The sequence below is a fragment of the Melanostigma gelatinosum genome (assembly GCF_949748355.1).
Source record: "Melanostigma gelatinosum genome assembly, chromosome: 12".
NCBI lineage: Eukaryota > Metazoa > Chordata > Actinopteri > Perciformes > Zoarcidae > Melanostigma > Melanostigma gelatinosum.
This window is the reverse complement of record NC_136645.1, coordinates 15,595,307-15,614,713: the sequence shown is the minus strand read 5'-3', so window position 1 is coordinate 15,614,713 and position 19,407 is coordinate 15,595,307. Positions and strand designations below refer to the sequence as shown.

At 43.2% G+C, this 19,407-nt stretch overlaps 1 protein-coding gene across 7 annotated transcripts in view; it reads right to left on the bottom strand.

Moving 5' to 3' along the window:
- Positions 1 to 19,407, bottom strand: part of LOC306785781 (uncharacterized protein) — a 97,177-nt gene that overhangs the window by 32,828 nt on the left and 44,942 nt on the right. For 6 of the 7 annotated variants that reach the window (XM_079280266.1, XM_079280271.1, XM_079280272.1 and 3 more), the window contains exons 17-21: positions 8,180 to 8,224; positions 6,667 to 6,702; positions 3,015 to 3,068; positions 2,895 to 2,939; positions 1,735 to 1,767 (exon numbers count right to left, since the gene is read on the bottom strand). In XM_079280266.1, the coding sequence (XP_079136392.1) occupies positions 1,735 to 1,767; positions 2,895 to 2,939; positions 3,015 to 3,068; positions 6,667 to 6,702; positions 8,180 to 8,224 (213 nt within the window). The remainder of the gene's footprint in view (positions 1 to 1,734; positions 1,768 to 2,894; positions 2,940 to 3,014; positions 3,069 to 6,666; positions 6,703 to 8,179; positions 8,225 to 19,407) is intronic. The other variant, XM_079280267.1, reaches the window with a different exon arrangement.

Genomic DNA, 19,407 nt, shown 5'->3' with positions numbered 1-19,407 from the left:
ATGTGACCAGATCAGAAATGTCAGCCAGGTTTTTTATTTTTTGAAAGAAAAAGTGAAACACCACATCGAATATTTTCTTTAAAATAACTTGGAAAACCTGTTTCAGTTTAATAGATTATATAATTCTATTGTAAAGCAACACTGGCAGCAATAAAAACAGGACAGCCTCAGAGCTGGAAACTGTTTTGCCACTTAAGGGGGTCTGGGGAAGTGATGGCAATGCATGGCTTTAAGCCCACTGCTCCTCCCCGTCACTAATAAACAGAGGCACGAGAAGGTTTATGAAGGGAGGGTAATGATCCAAACCCTTGCTTCTGCTGTGTAAGGGAAATCAACGCTTAACTGCCAAAATGATCTGCCATGGGAAAGCAGAGCACAGACAGAGACTGGCACTAAATATTCAAACAGCCTCATTTATCAAATGACTAATGTTTTCCCCTCTGCAGTGTGCTATCGCATTGTATACATCTCCTATATCTCGGGTGGCCCATACCTCATTGCACAACAATGAACACAACTGACTTTTCGTTTTGACAGAACATTTGTCTTGCTTCCTTCGTTGAAATGAAAGTTGAATTTGGGGAAAAGAGACAACTGTTCAAAAAATAATTGCAAAGCAAGACCTCAATGTTTTGAAAAGGCATTACAACCGCCTCTATTGATATCTATTCTTATTATTAAGGGAGTAGACTTGCTGATGGTTAGACAGAAACCAGTGAAACCAGTGGAGGGTGAGCGATATTTGTTCTCCGTGTAATTAAGTTGTCAAATTTCCATATGAATCGCTTGCTAACAAGCAATGAGAATAAGAATGAAAGCAATCAAACTTTGTTTCCGAAACTCGTGTCTGAAGCTTTCAGAGGCTTAACAAGTCTTTAGAAACAAAACCCATTAGGACAGAGTCACCGAAACGTCAAACCCCCTCACTTTGCGAGACGTGAACTCCAACGCCATGCTTTCGTTTGACACTTTTATATACTTGTGTACTCTTACAGTTGCAGCATTTTTTTGGAGTCATTTCTGCCCCCTCGCAGATCTTTTACTGATTTGTCACAATGCGTTTCTGACTTTGAACCGTCGGAGCAATGAGTTCTCTCATCCCAGCACCACCCACCCTGTGTCACCTTCAGCGTGCATCAGACAGCCACCATGACGTCAGGGTTTCTGTGCTTTTATCCCTTTCTCCACTAAAAGCAGCACTACTGTGGTGTCTTCCAACAAAAATCCTTTTACTGTAATTTATAATTATGGACATTATAAACAGGTCATGTTCTGCACGGCCCCCATTAATCTACACTGTAAAGATTTATTTTTTTTGCTCCAAGTGAAAGATTACGACATCAGTGGGTGATGGCTAGTACAAATGTGATCATTTAATACTAGCTAGGAAAAGGAAATCACAGTTATTTTAATGCTGAGAACATTGAAAACAAATAAATCACTGGGAGCTTGTTGCCAACTACCTGTAAAAAAGAAGCTCTTTCAACAGCGCTAATCTCAACCGCCTTGAAAAGACTGTCCATGTTTCATGCCCTTCATCAATCCTGATCCACTGTTGTATTGTTTTTAATAAGTCTGTGTTAAAACTAATCTAAAGACTGAACAATTCTGCAGGCTTGTCAAAGAATGGAAAATGGTCTCAAGAGGACATGTCCCCATGTTGGAGACGTCAATGCAATGTCATACTAATTGACAATGAACGATACTCTGTAAGGTGTGTTTTTTTGTACTTACGGGACCAGGAGGACCAGGAGGCCCGACATCACCCTGAAAATACAACAGAAACATAATATCACTCACTGTTTAAAAGACTGAGCGACAGAGAGAAAGACAGCGACAAAAACAGGCGCAGTAATAGAAAGAAATACACAGCAAAAATGTGAGAAACTACTTTTGAAAGCAAATTGCCACAGATGACCTCAAACAGCTGCATCAATGGATTTTAAAGCAACAATAAAAGAGGCAATAACACGACCAGACGTCAGAGAAAATACTGGCCCGCTCAAGAGATCTAAAAAGAGCCATGAGATGAGTGGAAAGAAAAAAACCAAAAAACTCTGAAGAAGAGCATACTTCAATGGTGCATGTGCATCCTGCAGAACAATGGTACGCATGTATATATTAATGGGCGTACTGGGTGCTCCAGGGGACCATAGACAGTCCTTAATTGTGATGCATTGCATTTGGCAGCCTCGACTCTTCCATTCATAATTTACAAGCTATAACTGGTGTGCTTTTAACAAAGCAAGAACAAAGCACAACATCTGCATATTGCAGTACCATTATCAAATAAAAAGCACTCCGTAAATACATGCTGTACCGTACCGAGCCCACACAATCCTCTAAATGAGCAATTTTAATAACAGAAAAGGTTTGGAAGTGTAGAATCTAGGTTTCAAGCATAAACCTTAATCCTGGGAACATAAGGATTTAAGGGTTTGATTAAACAAGTCGCACAGCTGTGCAATTTACCACGCTATATTCTCATGTTATCTTTTGATTTTTGGCTACCATGACATCGTGAAGGTAAGGTTAGGTCAGGTAAAGGATATTAGCCATGCTCGGGGAATGTGTCAAAGTCACTCGGTCCATCACTTGGGTCCAGAAGATGAAACAGTCAAACCTCCTCTGATGTTGTACAGATGCGTGGTTCCCACAGTATGAGTCCAACTGACTTTGGTGATCCCATTACTCCTCTAGCACTACCATCAGCGTGACATTTTGGGCTTATGTGGAATATCTCAACAACTATTAGATGGATTATCATGGAATTTGGTACATATATCCATGGTGACCATACAACACATTCGAATGACTTTTGTGATCCTCTGATCTGCTTCTTCCACACACAGAGTGAATCAACATGTATGACACTTGGCATTGATGTGACTTACTTTTTGTCCTTTCATCACGCCGGCGCCTTCCGCACTTGGCTGACCCTGTGGAAGGGAGACCTTGGTTAATGACTCTGTAACATGACGGCATTGTAAACGTCACTGCCGGAAAACACCTACAGGGTCTCCTTTCTCTCCTCTTCCCCACGGGACTGCAGACTCACCCCGCTCCCCCTGTGTATGAACAGAGTAGATCTTTGACAGTGACTGACAGCGAAGGCAGGGCAAAAAAGATGGAACGCTCAGAGAGTGAAACTTAGACAAGGGCAGACTTAATCAGAAAAAACATACCCGGAAGTGTGTCATCTCACAATAAAACCGGTAGGAATAAAAGGGAACAATATGTGGCTTTGTGATGCTGTGGTGTTGAAGGTCTAGCAGGATCATGATAAACTCAAGCCCCTGTTGCATTGCAGCACATTTCCATGTTAGAATCATTCCCCTGGCTGCCAATAGATGGCACTTTATGACTGCTGGTGAGCTGTCCTTACGAGTATTTCAATAGGATTTCTTCCTGTCAGTTCTGTGGAGAGTCCTCTAAGTAAACAGAAACCTTTGTCAAGACACGCAGCGAATGGGTAATTAAAAAGATGTGTGTTAGAACACTGTCAAATTCTTAACGCATCAGCAGAATCACACTGTATGCATTTCCCACTGATTACCAGCACTCATTTTAGTGACATAGCAGATGTTTGGCAAATAATTCACCAAATGCAAACATATAGCTTGTCCAACAGAGATTGTAGTTCTTTTGTATGACGTGCGCAGATGTGTAGGGAACGCTCCAGCGATTACGACATTGCGGAGCATCTGTTTAGCAATCTGAGAAGACGGAGAGACATCTGAGAAAGGTTGCAGCATATTTGCACACTCCTTCGCGGCGCCTTGACTCGAACAAACACTGTCTGCCATTCAGTTGTGCAGCCCCTCCCCCACGCCTTGCCCCCGCTAACGACAGCCGCTGTGATACCGTTCATTTAATGAGTTATAGTCACTGTTTCCTCATCCAATTTATGAGCTGTTATTAAGTCAGTACACTGCTGCGATGTATGAACAGATGGATTGTTCTATTAATATTTTAGGGGGGGGGGGGACTAGTGGCAAAATTGACTTTGAATTGAATTCTGTTCAGCTTCATCAACCACATGGGAACTCGTGATTTCACCACCATAATCTTAACATAATCTTATTGTTTTATCATTGTTGGCCTGCTATCACTCAGAGGCCTTTTTCTTAACGAAGGCTGCTCACAATACAGTACAACATCTGTCTTACAGTAACTACATGCTATGCTTTACACAGAAAATGTCTTCACATTGAGTCGTCAGTCAATGTAAATCACAGACTTATGTATGTTTAAATATTTCTGTTGTAAGACCGCCATGGAAGATCATTCAAAGTCAGTTTATTGGCAGAGGGGTACAAGTTAATACACCTTTCAAAGGAAATTAACTGCAGCACGGGCCGTATTTATCTAGATTATCACTGTATTTACACAATGAGACAGTGAAATGGTCCAACTGCGGAAGTCTGTGGGTGATATGTTCACGTTGAGGCACCTCGAGCCATCAAACTGTAATTTAGCCTGTCTGCATTCCTCTCTCCGTCTCTCCATCAATGTCTGCAGCATTCTGTCAGAGCCCGTATGCGGCTGTCAGTGGGAGATACCGTGTTATGGAGATGTGATTCATGAGAACACCGCCTTCCCGGCACAGGCTTTTCAGTTTCTCCACTTTAAAACATTCACACTCTGCTGAGCGAGTGAGGGGGGGCCGGGCTCACACAGATGTTACATGAGCTGCAGTTTAGTCTAACTTGCGTCTGTTTGGTCGAAGCTAAACAATGCACAAGGATGGCCATTGAGAGGCAGGGAGAATCTCTGATGCTGCTCAATTATTACTGTTTACTTTCCATTCCATTTAGCTTCTCGTCCTCATTATGTTGGATTGTGTACATTTCTTTAAACGTGGGGCTGTGCTTTCGCTTTAAGGGATTCAAATGTGAAGTGATTCTCTGGGACAAGAGCCTTTTTCTTGTCATCCACAGTAAGCATGCATTTTTAGAACAAACGGAAGATGTATCTGTAATGTAAGGGCATGGCTGATTCGTGGCAAGGGCACGGCTGGCATGCACGTTGAATGTAAGCATTCTTTGTGGTGCGTTTCTCCATAACATCAGCAGGAGTCAAAGGAACGCTTTAATCATATTATGTAATCATAATGCAAGCCTTAATCTAATCTCAAACGGGTAGCTTTGGTCTCCTGCGGGCTTTGTCACCTGCAGGTGTTACTCTACCTTTCATCAGTCCGAAATCAGTTTGACAGAAAGCCGATAGATTTGCTTTCTGTAAAAACTTGTGTTAGAGTTTAACCCACAATGTCGAACAATAATTATGTGTTACCGTTACTGCACTTTCATCACTGGTGAGGAAAATCAAAAAGAACGATGAAAACATATGCTGGACCCAAAACCTCAGAGCTATTTTCCTCTCTGCCAACTGACATTTTACGGCTCCATTTTATGATATGAGACTGATTCAAGCGAGATAATAAAACTGCAATTACAGAAAACTCATGAAAAGTTAATCAAGGTAATCTCTGTTTGCCATTTTATTCTCAAGCATGACTTACAAGGGCATGGAAAAATCGTGTTATTTCTCATCCAAATGAAGCCACGATCCATTTTGCCTTCACCTATGGTGTATCTGCGGCTATCCCATTTGTTTTCAGGCATAATACGTGTGTCCTCATGCAGGAAACTTTCCTTTTCAAGGTTGGCCGGCTGACACTTCTCCTTCCTCTGGGCAGAGGGAGCAGAAGGAATTCTGCGGCCTGAGCTGACAAACCCAGCAAAACGACGCACCTATACATCAAATGAACAGCTGCGGTCGGGAGGTTGTCCGCTACACAATAGCTTTCACTCTCAGCATGATCACAAGTGGGCCACTGGAGGCCCGGTAGGTTGTTGGTGGGGGCTGAGGGGGTACGGTTGGGCTTGTGAAGGAGGCGAGTAGCAACAAAGACAGCAGGAGGCCTGGTAGAGGTCCATGTCTGCACGTTCTTTTCACACTCAGGAGCCTCTAGTGAGCTACAGCACCCCTGGGCTTCGTGAAAATGATTACAGACCCTTTTTTTTTTGCAAAAGCACTGTACGTAATGGCCATCTGTCTGTTTGGAGTGTGAACACTGAGTCACGCTATGTGCTGCGCTGCAGGAGGTGCAAGGTGGGAACATCTATTTAACTGAATTTTATTTCTTACACTGTTTCTTTAATTGTTTTTAAATCTCCTTTTCTTTTGCCTTATGTTTTGATGCTTTTAATGGTTTTATGTGAAGCACTTTGAATTACCTTGTTGTTGAAATGTGCTATACAAATAAACTTGCCTTGCCTTGCCTTGCACACTAGATAGGCTACAATTGACTGAAATGTGCCATTTCCGACAAGGGAGATCCGTTCCTGACTGCAAACAGAAAAAAAATGTCAGTCAAGGACAGATGTCTGGTCGCATATACGTCTGATTTGTTTTGGCAGACGACTTGGGACAATTACTTACACACTGTACGCCTTCATACAGACAACACAGTGCAGATGATTAAACTGCTCTCCTTTTTGGAGGACTGCTAGAATGACCACTGCTCAGTCATCTTGACAATTCACCCTTGCTGGAAGTGCGGGTAAGGGCCAGTTTATCAAACGGGGAGACAGCTCAAATCTACTTTAAATGCTACATGTCAGTACTTTGTTTTGTGATGAACAATGCTTTGAGGGGTACCTTGACACTTGCTCCTTCCAGGGTTCCTGGGGGACCCTGGAATTACAAGCAGTGAAACAGTCTTTACACACAGAGAAAGCATAGAAGGATTTCATGCCACAAATAAAAGATGATTTATGTCTAATCAATGCTCTTTAACCACCCTAAGCTTTGCCGACCTTGTCATGTTTACTTTTAAAAAACATCATGATGACATGGCTGGCCACAGGCAGGCTATAGATTATCTTTAACGGTGTCTGTTGAATGCCTATCACAGACTCTCTCGTTGTCGCACAATGCTAATTTGGCTTCAAAATAACCGCTGCCCCCTCAAATGCAAGCACCGTCCTGGTGCCACTGCACAAGAGAAAGTGATGCCCTGGTGTGTGTTTCGAAAAGATGATTTTGCCCCCGAGATCTAGCTCAGCAAAACAGGTGACTCGTCAATGCCAATACCAGGGGATGGAGGCAAAGCTGGCACATGCTAAGGGTATCATCAGGACATTGCCATTCAGAAATGTCATACCTTCTCCGTCGTGTCTTTCTTTTGTCCTACAACTTTATGAGTTATTAAGGAGGCAGGGGATACATTCAGTCATGCAGAAGAGGTTTAACAGTGAGTAGCTCAAATTCTACTCAAGATAATTTAATCTATTGAGCGTAACGGTGATAGAAGCAGAACAGAACCTTTCTGGCTTTCTGGATGATATAAAGTACGACAAACCAAGATGTCCTGATCACGAGTGTAATTAGGGCGATAGTGCATGAAAATAATCGGTCACCCAAAGCTACGGAGCTACATGATGCCTTTATGCTCCTTTTTGTCCTGACATCAGAGCAGTTAAGGGTCTGACACGCTGTCTCCTTGAACACATCGTGGTGTTTGTGCCCTTTGCTTTGTGGGTCACGACACAAACACACTAAACAGTGTCTGGGATTGGTTTGGACGCCTGAGGAAAACACCACAATTCAACGGGCCTTTAAGGAAAACCTGTCATGCTCATCAATACAAGCATTCTCAAGAGCTATCTTAAAACAACCCTTTTTGTGCAATTAATATAGCCTGCTTGCAGCGGTATGGGAGAGGATTTTGAACAGATCAATACAGCCTAAGCACGGAATTAATGCACAAAGTTTCCAGAGATGTTTCGCAAGTGAGAGTGTAATTCCTCCTTTTAAAGCTGGATTTTATAGTGCATGTCTGTTGTGCTGATTGACTGTCTGCTTTAATATGCCTTTGTAATTATGATCACTTTGCAACTTTTGTTATGTGTCCACTTTTAGCCATATGCCTCAACTGAAATAGACACTGGTAATCTCAGGGGGAATTACTGGTCAAATGAAGTTTAAAATAGATTTTGAAGCTGTAAAAGCCGTTTCAGGTTATTATTCCGAACATTGAGATGGATGCATAAAACTAAAATATATTGTATGTCTAGTTGTTTTTATATAGTTGTTGGTTTATTCATCTTTTTTCCTTAAATCAAAAATAAAAAATGTTATGTGTGTGTCTGTGTTACTGGATATCATTTACAGGCAGGCCTCTGAGTCCAGGCTCCCCAGTCTTTCCTCTCCGTCCCTAAGGAAGAATAAAAAAATAAGATTAAGATGAGTGAGTGGAGATAAAACAACAGGTGTGGTTGGGCATACATGCTGCCAGCAATTAAGCCTAGACAGCAACTCACAGTCTCTAATTTGCTTTTAATTAACAACAAGAAAACAGCTTAATTGCTGCACCCCGTGCAGCCCACTAGTCTTTGTTCCCTCCTCTGGTTTACTGCCTCCTTTCCAGCTGTGTGATTCCCTCAGTGCATCAATCAACCCGAGGAGCAGATACAGCCGCAAACAGGCCAAGCCAGCCATGTGCTGTCCAGCAATGCAAAACGAGGTCAGAAGGAAGCAACCATTTTCAACCGTTTCCGCTTGTTTTCGAAGGCGCTTCCCTTTTTGACAACTTGTGAATTGCAAAAGGCCTCAGCGCTTGAAAGTCAGCGAGGCTTGAAAAGCGTAATGAGATGTAATGCGATCCGAACCAAACCAAAGTTGGTATGATGTACATTAAGAGGGTTTATGTCCTTGTGAGAAAAGAGGATAAAGCTCTGTGGATATCCTTACAGCTATCCTATAAACTGGCAGAGCATCACTGGCCATGTGTTATAAGGAATCCCTGGAATTAGCTGGCTTTCACACACACAAGACGGATGTAAAATCAACTCAATTAGGAGACGGTAATACTCTGGCCAGTATCATTTCACTGTACAACAGTGTAATCAATGGCAGAAGTAGGAGACAATACAGATATCTGTATTATGGCTACACATGATTACCTGCTAATAAGAGTTTCATCATCTGACAAATTGCAATATTGAAACATTGTATCTCTCTCCTACTGTACGTGTCAGAGTGGTTCGCATAAAAAAACTTCTCTCCTCCAGCGAGTTAGTTAGTTCTGTGGAGGAGGACGGATCACTGGCGGCTGAGAACAAAAATAGAGAATCACAAAGCAACGCCCCCGAATCGTTCCTTCTGAAACTCCATGTATGCAGACTTTGATTAACTGGGTCGAATTTGACGTGTACGTTTGCCTGCAAAAAAACAAAACAAAGCAAGGAACACTGAGAGCGATTGCTTTTAATCATCTGTTTGTATGTGCGCTCATGCTTACATGCTGTTGGTGTTTCTGTTTGTAGTCCACAGATTACAGGAATAATGGAAAGCTGGAGAAGCTAAGGTGTAGTAGAGTAAATATTAACCCTAATAATGACACAGTGGAACCTGCGTGTGCCTCCTTTTGGGAATTGCACGCGTTCCTCTGTTCATGCTGTTTGATGTGGCAACAAAGGTTTGGCCAGCGCCTTTTGATCATCTGTGTTGACGTGGCTTTGAGGAAACATGTGCTTTGATGTGAGCATGAACGAGTGCCACCTAGAGAAGAGCTGGAACTGCGCTGATGTGCAGAAAAAGAGCCAAAGTAATCAGTCAGCGCTCGTGCAGGTTCCGAACACATCACGTTTGTGTAGAAGGTCTACTTCTCACAGAGAAAGATGCTGTTTTGGTGAAGGTGGACCGTTTTTACTTTCACCGCGAATTGGCTGACATTGAATCGTTGCTTCATTTGCATAAAGTTCAGACTGATTTCGAGCCTTATCGCCCTCTGCTGCCCTTTCTCACCTGAACTCAACAACAAAAGCAGATTACATAGATAAGTAATTTAGCTAATGAATATTTCATTTGCTATTATTCCAAACAGGTCATGAATTATGCAGTTTTCTAAATAATTTCTCCACATTTACCCGTAAAGCTCTTTTAACGCCAAATTAATTTGGTGTCCACTTATTTGCATATTGTCAGCAAAATAAACAGCGTTACGCTATCTCAGTTCTCAACGAATCTATTTTGTTTGTGACTTAATTTCCCCATTTGGTAAAGATTTCCTTTCTTTCTTTCGTACATTCGGCTCACAAAAAAGAATCACTGGCTTTATGAAATATGAGTCACATTGGATTTATATTCACTTGCCAGTTTACTAGGTACACCTAAACTAATGCATTGTAATTCAACGGCCCTGCTATGAAGTCGATTTCCTGGTGATCATAATCAGTTTTTGTTGAAACTGGTGTAGAGAGGTGTTGATTCAACTCTATGGCCATTTAGGGGAACTTTTTGTTGTGGCGCTGCTGAATTGTATTTCATTGTACTAAGAGGTGTTTCTAATATTAATCGTGCGTTAAACCAGCCTTACTTAGTCCGGTTGAACCAAACTCTGGCGCTTTTACCCCCTTGGTGCGGTTCGTTTGTCTTGGTGTGAACGCCGGACAAACAACCGCTTTCTGGTCGGCCTCGAAGTGTTGGTTTCTGATCAACAATATCTGGAGCGGTTCATTTCAGGTGTGAACACCGTTCGAAAACAATCACAGGAAGCGTACCATTTCATGATCATTTATGTGATATCCATAAACACCAACAGCTCACTAATGTTCACTGCAAAGCAATCCATCAAAAAGACTACACCAGGTGACATTGGGGTGAGACCGACACTTCTGTGTACAGACGACCTCTGGTTAGTACGCCGTCCTCAGCAAATCTGTGCACAGTGACAAGAAACAATTTGTCCAGAGCACAGCTGTCATCACCGTTTGCACTCAGTTGACTCTCCAAACTAAAACACCTGCCAGTGACACGATGAGATAACTGCCTCTGAAGGGACATACTGGCTCTGCAATGCTGAGATAATCAAGATGCCGGCAATCGCCGTAGTGCCCATGAGCACCCAAATACTACAGCAACAGATTAAACGGTCCAGCCTTTAGCACAAGTGCGTGAGGTGTTTCGCAGCATTAACTCCGGGTTTTAAGTTGAATTCTGTGTTGATGCCGTTTCGATCAAGTCTAAATGTCATGCTTGGACCTCCTAGACTTTTGTAAAAGTCTGTCTAACAGGATACTCTGACATTTGGAATTGAGGTCATTTTATAATCATTTTTCAGTCATGGAACAGATCTTTTTCTTCTGTTACTGTAAACTGTTTGTGGTCATTGCAGAGAACAATACATGCGTATTGGCACAAGCTAAAGCTACAATTACGATCTCAGGGTTGCATTCCTCCGCCAACCAGTCGTGTTGCAGTTTACATACATGTCTGTGGAGGTTTGTGCCACATTTGAAATTCTCTCCAGGCGTTCCTGGGATATTACTTATGTTCACCAGAATGGACTGGACGGAGAGACAACCCAAAAACATAATGCCTCCGGCATAAAAATAGCTTTGATACCATTTCTACTTGCCTTCATTTTAGAAACATGAAAAAAAAAAACATCACATAATATTTCTCACTTTTATAACAGTTAATCATGCTTTTCTGAAGGATACACAAAGTTAAGGCGACACATTTGCATTAACTGTTCGAAAAATAAATAATTCAGTATATTATTGTCAAAATAAAAGCATTCAAATGATGTCGATGGTTGTTTTCTAGTTTATCAAAACTGCAAATTTTCAAAAAGTTCAAGAAAATTCCATGAGTTGTATACCTGGATACAAAGCTTCATTGTAGTTCTGTCTTATTGTTTTTGCTCTTTTTTTGACAATGTTTGTGGTGAAGAAGGCAGACACAACACCAGAAGAAAAATGAAAAACCAGAAGAAAAACCAGAAAAAAATGAAAAAAATGAAAAACCAGAACAAAAATGTCAGTAAACTGTACTGTAAACTGCACTCCAAAGCAGTCTCTAGGCAACAGGGATGAACAGCAAACTCAAAATGATGATTTCAACTTCAAAAAAGATCGAAAGAAACATAAGACAAAGTGAAAAACAGTGTAGCGAGAGCAAGAGAGCAGCTTGCAGTTGGAGTTGGATCGTTAATTCTGCTCTGCTAAATTCAAGAGACTCTTAAACTTAACACAACCTCTGTATGCCGAGGTAGGATGTGTCCAACCGATGATAACTAGGATATAACTTATATTTTAACAGAGTGGCAAGCACACAAGACCAGGCAGCAGTGTGTGTGAAACGTTTTAATCTCCCCTTCTGTTGCATCTCTCATGTATCTCTCCCTTTGTGTATAATGGCATAACTCCATTACTCTCATCCATTACTCTCATCTCATCCCTCTTTCCTGCTTTCCTCGTCATCTCTCCTTCCTTCTCCTGTCTCCTGTCACTCGCCATGTTCCTCCCTCGCCCAACTTCCAGCGCCTGGTGGATCACCCTGGCAATCTCTGTTGCTATGCAACGCTTAGTGTCCTATAAATTTGACAACATCCTAGCGCTTGATTATTATTTGAGCGCTGCAGTGTGAAGCCCTCCTCCAGGTCATTGCAGTAGATTAGAGGGAGGGAGAGATCGAGGGAGGCAAGGAAGGAAATGAGGGACGAGAGGGAGGGAAGAAGATGGAGAAACATGAAGGGATTGAGGAGGAAAGGAGAGAGAGTCGGAGTGAAAGATGAACTGGCTCCTTGAGTAAACGAAAGACGGGCTGACAAGAATTAACACATATTCACAAACACTATTTATCTGTTCCACCCTCCTGCAAACCGCATAGCAGAAGTATGAAAAGCACTCCACATTAACTACTAATTCAATAATGGTGCCAGTAAAGCTACGTCTGAGCTGTGGTAAGAAGGAGGCCTCGGTAGATTGACAGCGTATTTTTAATCCACATGGATCCCGGCCCCCGAACCAGCTTCAACTCTGCTATGAGTTGTAAAGTGCGGAAGGAAAGCGCTGACATGTGGCCCCGGCTCAGCGCTGCAACACAAGCCCCAATCGGAGGGCAAAGTCAACAGCGACAGTGACACACAGCAGAGGCACTCGTTCATGATAACTCCATAATCCTTATCCCAAATGTCAACATGTTCTCTGAGACATTCCCTGTTTGACTACCCGTACCGGGATAACACAGTGGTGTAAAATGGAGAGGCCAGAAGGTGTTGCATTTTCAGCAATAAAGCAGATATGCCATCAAAAAGCCACATAATCCACCTGACAAATGCCTCTGTCAAGAGGGGTCAGTAGATAAGCCGGAGGAGCCTCCCGAGATGAACAGGGCAGGACCCAACTCAAACCTGACACACAGCAGAGAGGGATTATGATGCTTCTCCTTTCACATGCAGGGTCAGCTATCAGTGGGTAAATCAATTTGAACTAATTTCAACATGTACGGTCTAATCTTATTTCAAACACCTCATCTTTGATTTTTGCCCCTCTGTGTAAAGAGAAAAGGCGAATTCTCCCAAAAGTTAAAATCTCTATTTCCTATTTACATTTATTTTCTGCTGAATTAGAAATCTATTTTTACTTTGACATCCCAATTGTATTTGTAGGAGCCACAATGTGACCATTTCAGAAGGGCTTGGAAGTTTAGGAGAAACTGTTTTTCCCATTAAGTCACACATTGTACATAACCACCTATTCATCTACCACCGAACCGTTTACTTTTGGAAACGGTTTACTTTACACTTTTGACCAAATATTGCCTGGTTCGACACAAACACCTTGACCGACTAATCGTCAGAAGCCTCATACGGTGTACTGCTTTTCTTTCCTCTGCCTGTCTTACGTGTGACAGAGAAGTTTCATGTCCTGAAGGGAAATCTATCTGACATTACCAAAGCCATGTTGGTCTGCCATGCCGTGTGGCTCATAGGAGAGATGACCTTTTCTTGACTGAAAAAACTCACATGCCACTCCCACTCTTTCTGCCTGAGCTGAGTCCCGTCTCCCTCTAGGGACATGTAGTCAGGCCACCTGAGCCTTTTGTCTCACTGCTCTACTGTGTTAAAGTGGAACTGACTATGTGGCGTATGAGCAGCAGCTGCATTTGCTTGGTAAACAAATGTGTACAAAACAGATAATACAGCCTCCTCATAATGTCCTCATGCCACTGAACAAACAAAGAGTAGATGGTGTGGAGATTTGTGTTATTGTTTTTGTGCAAGCTGCACTTGCGGCGAGGGGCCAAAGACAAAAAGAAAAGACTCTTCCACACAGATGTTCAAAAGGACGATTTAGACCGTCCAAAAAAACACATGGACATCCAGAAGTGTGAACTTGTGTATTCACACCCAAAGAAGACAGAAACACAAACAGACAAATGTGCACTTGCCCCGTGCACACACACACACACACACACACACACACACACACACACACACACACACACACACACACACACACACACACACACACACACAGAAGGTTTGCCACAGCACAGCCTGTCACAATATTTATTCCCAAGTGTAGAAGCTTGTCTGCTCGCGGCCTGTGAAAGATATTAGAAAAAATTACAACCAGATGCACTTTATCCCCTCATTTCTACGGTCAAACCTCGAGTCCCTCAGGAACTCTCATTGAATCCAGATTCAGACAAGATACATACAATTACTCACACTGCCAGCAAAAGCTCATTTATTCTGTAATTAATTCTGAAATGTCATCCCTCCCGCTTGCAAATCTTTTCTGATTTCTCATTTTTTTAAATGTGCACCGTGAACCATAAGAATCAGCAAGACTCGGGAAAAACAGCATCAATATGCACAAAGAATCTCTGAAATACCAAGATGTCTGCAGCGACCTTTTAAAGCTTGTACCACGTTAAACTCAACTACAGTACTGTACGTGTCTAATTATCAATTAATATGTTGGGAATGAATGTAAACATTACATACATTCCAGTGTCACTTAAAAGGAATCCCCCCCCCCCTTCAAATAAATAGCAAATTGACATAAAATAATCTACAGAGCTCTCTAATATGCATCCTCAGCTTCACCGACATTAATCACATTTCCTCACACTACATCAGCCCAGCTGCTTCTGGGTGTAAAGCTTTAAGATTTCAGCTGAGTATCAGTTGGAGAAGAGGACAAATCACCCAACTTCACACCAACTATGCAGCTCAATCTGCTACAGTTGACAGAATTCTCACTAAAGCCCTTTTCACTGTGTCAAATCAGCTATCAACGCTTCCGAGGTAAACATTGATTATACTGCGTGCTTGAAATGTCACAAAACACACTGTAGAGGCTGCAGCCTCACCTGCTTCAGAATAAGGATCCAATTAGAGACAGACAAGTGCAAATTCCCTAGTTCTGACTCCCTGGATGCCATCTTAGGACACTGCACAGGCTCAGAGAATGCCTGGGCACTGGAGCTTGCAAAGATCCCTTGCACTTGGTAAAAGCCTCAATAAAACAGGATTTGTTCCAGTTGTTTACTGAGGGTTAAGAGGAGCGGCTGGGGCAGGAAGAGAACGGCAAAGCCGACAGCTGCCTGGCAGGGACTCAAATGCAGCTTAGCATTTTCACCATTCTGACTGGCACACAATGCTCTCTTTAACTTCCAGCCATCTAAATATTCAGGGACGTATAAAGAGATGGCGGACACTGCAGCCGACTTAAGACACAGCTCAGCTGGCCAAGATTGCACATATAGGCTATTGGCTAGAGCTTTCGATGAAGGCTTTCCTCACAGAGACTCAATCGCAGATCCCACGTGACTAAGTGGTGATTTGTACATGTGCCACTAGATGGCAAACTAGCTTCATCACAAACATTGCACACGGTGGGGGACAGAGCCAATGAGGAGGCTGTAAGCTCTCTAAGAGAGTGGATAGACATCCTCAATGGATGAATGTATGATGTGTGTTGGGTAACATCCCTAATTAGGCAATCTGGCAATTAGGCTCTGAACACCGTAAAGGAGATTTTTCTGTAGAGGGCTTACAACGATGAGGGAAGAAGGAAATAGACAAGAGCAAGAGTGAGAGAAAAAGGGACAATCATTTTCACACCGCATTGTGACTCTTTTCAACTACCACACAACACAAGGGGACACAGGTGGCATTACAAGGGTACGCTGTCATAGAACGCAGCCGCTCATTGGGTAAAATAACCAAGAGCTACTTCAGCAAACACCAAAATCCTCACCGCCACACAGTATGCAAACACAACAGTCAAAGGCAAACACAGGGAATGCAGACAGGGGATGTCTGTGGAAACTAAGGCAAGGCCGTCCCAAGGGAGCCTCAGAACAGCTCCTTACCACAGCCACGTCTCTACCGCGTCTGAGTTTTAAGAGCTCATTGATTTTAACAACTCCTAAGGAGAGGAAAGAGGGCTGATGATCTGAATTTACATTTTTATGCGGTGAAGATGATAAATCTATATTCAACTATGAGCTCAATCCCCACCTATCAGCTGAATGTCTGTGCAGCGTTTCCATGCTAGTCGGGTGCCTATATCGCGTTGGCTCCTCACAAGGCAGACGCTGCCACTCGGATGCTCTCTTCCCCTAATGGATGCTGTTATTAGTCTTGGCTCTTACAAATTTCACAGTCTCATCTGGACTTTTGGCCGTATTATTCATCCGGAGCAGACTGCTCCCGTCCTATGTTTACAGATACTGAATGTTTCATTCATGCATTATCCAACAAGTGAATAGGAGAGGCTGAAAGTCTCCATTGAATAAACCCTGCTTCATTTTACAAACCAAATATTTGAGAGAATACACTGTGCAAAGATCCACAGGGCGCTCACTCCAGGTACTGTAGCCTCGGCGAGTCTTATGCTTCATATCACTCACCACACATAACAGATTACACTAAGGTCCCACACACAACCATCTGTATAGTATCAGGCCACTGTAAATGCGCTGTTTCCTGGCATGCCATTAAAGTGGACACAGATGAATGTATCTAAATTGGTTGCGGGCAGGATGAGAGTGTGAAGAATCTAAAATATGGATGTAACGGTGATGCAGCCTCCCACTGCCGCGCCTCCGTGTTCTGCAGTGTTCAGGGCTTCATCTCCTCCCCGTTCCAGCCTCCCCCCCCCCCCCCCCCTTGGCCAAAGAAACGGCAGACATAGAGGGAGCTCGGGGGGACATTACTCGGGGCATGCTTCAATCATCCAAGCATCCCAGATCCAAAATGCCCTTTTAAAGGTATTTACATTCACAGCATTTCCCAACCGCTGTCTCCTCCTCAAACTGACCTAAAATGCCAGGAGAGTGTCTTTGTATATTACTAGACAGTTTGGAGCCAGAGAGATCCCATTGTTTGGATGACTGAAGCCGTGGTATTAGACACAGGCCAAGGCGATGGCAGGCCTTCATGAATCCTAACACTGGAGCAGCAAGCACGGGCATATCGCTTGCAGTGTCCCTGTTGTGTGGTGCAGCTCTGTCTCCTGAGGAAGTCGTGAGGTCGTAGATGTGTGAATGAGGGCCGTGCCCTGGCCAAGTATAGCGAGCCTATCTAATGCTCAGAGGATGGGTTGACCTACATTACCCCTTGTTGAACATCAGCCTTTTCACAAATACATACACACATCAACTCACAGACACACACAAACATACACGCGCAGTGACTATAAAGGCCAGTGAACAATGTGCAATCAAAGCTGCCCCCTCAAAGTCTTGCCCCCTGTATTCGTCCCTGTAATTAATTGGCCAATTGATGTGTGTTTATTGTAGACACCCATGGACGTGGCCATACTGAGGCTCTCTGGGAAAGATGAGAGTCAGACAGATAAATCAAAGCTTTGTGCATCTGTCCTTGCATGTGCCAAACGCTTCCCCCTGTAACCCTCCATATTCCCAACTGGGCCCAAATGGGAGACCTTTTCATAGGCAATCAGGTCAAATCTTTGTTTCATCCTCTGTCCCAATGCACTCGACATTGACAAGATGAATTGCCTTGTGCACTGGGCAAACGTGCTACCTCCTGATGCAATACAGGTGTCACAAGCGTGGCTCTCTGGATTTCCTCCACATGAATCTGGACAGGGATTGAGAAGAATAACCTTTTCCATTTTGTTCGACGAAGGGTTAATGAATCCTCCCCCCCCTGCTTGTAAAATCGCACGGGGGTGTAAATCTTGCCATTAAATCTCAGCTGTGAGCCCTGCTGACCTGTAAATTCTTCTCTCTGTGTTACTCTGCCATTGAGCTTCAACGGGTCGGGCCAATACTGTAACTACATACCTGCATCACGCTACTGTGGTTAAACACTGCTTTAAAGACACACACCATCAATATGGTCCCCAGCCGTGTCTCAATGGTTCAACATATGGTTTTACGGGTGCTACGTGTGCATATGTACATGTTCAATTGAGTCACGCTGAATTTGACATAAATGTGAATGTGTATTTATGGGATATACTCAATTTCAATTTTTCTTAAATCGATTTTTCGAAAATGTACGACAAAATAAATCAAGATATGCCAAATGTGTCAAGGTGACACATTCTTGCAGAAGAATGCAAATGTGGGAGAACATTTGCATTTAGCCATGATTTATAATTTATTTATCTTCAATGTGCAATACATGAATGCATGTATTTAGGATACAAAAGTATATTAAACAGATCAGCGGCATATCAGATCAAATCTGACTGAAAGCCGTTGGGAGAAATTCATTTACCACATAATTAAAGCTGTGCACTGAGCTGGACAACAAATAGCTTGGCTCCAGTCAAATAGCTGCTGTAAATTCATGCTTCTATTTCATCCTTACTGACCGCCAGAGGCAGTGCTTAACACTGGATGTATCCCGTCTCGCGCATGCGCAGGTCGAATATTTATATCAACAAAGTCACGTGTGACCTCGGATGACCACCGTCATCTATAAGTTCCGGTGTCATCCTGAGCTCAGTCCTTTTTTTCTTCTCGCGTCGCAGGTTAGCTACCATGGTAGCTTAAACAAGGATGTGTCTACGATCAAGACATATTAGAGCTCGTCGCTGTAGCCTTGTGACTACCGGTCGGAGTTGCGGTTCTCTCGCCCTCCAAAGGCTGCGACGAGCTGTCCCTCTTCGGAGGGAACGGTGTGTTCGCCGTTCGGACATCGAGCCCCGGACGGGTGGACGCCCCTATCATCGGTCGTCACCAGTCTGATAAGGGTCAGCTAAGTCGTGATGACAGCAATCGGTAAGATCGATTAACATTGTTTTCTATAACAGTTGTTTGTTCCACGGTTGGCAGAGCGCTTCCGCTCTAGTAATCGAGTGGCGCGCTAACGAGAGCGTAGAATTACGCTGTCGGCCCGCCCTTCACAGTGTTACGGCTATCACAGTTAGCAGAGTGTTCCTGCTCAGGCAAACTTTGTGAGACACTAGTCCGCATTGGCGTTGTGTACATGGAGATTTAATCTTTACATCTGACGTAATTCGCAGTTAGCAGTGTCTTCACTCAGGCTAACTTGGATGCTAGCTGGCTAGCTAAACAAAGCTGATACTGGGGCTGTAGCCATCAACTTTGTATCCTTAC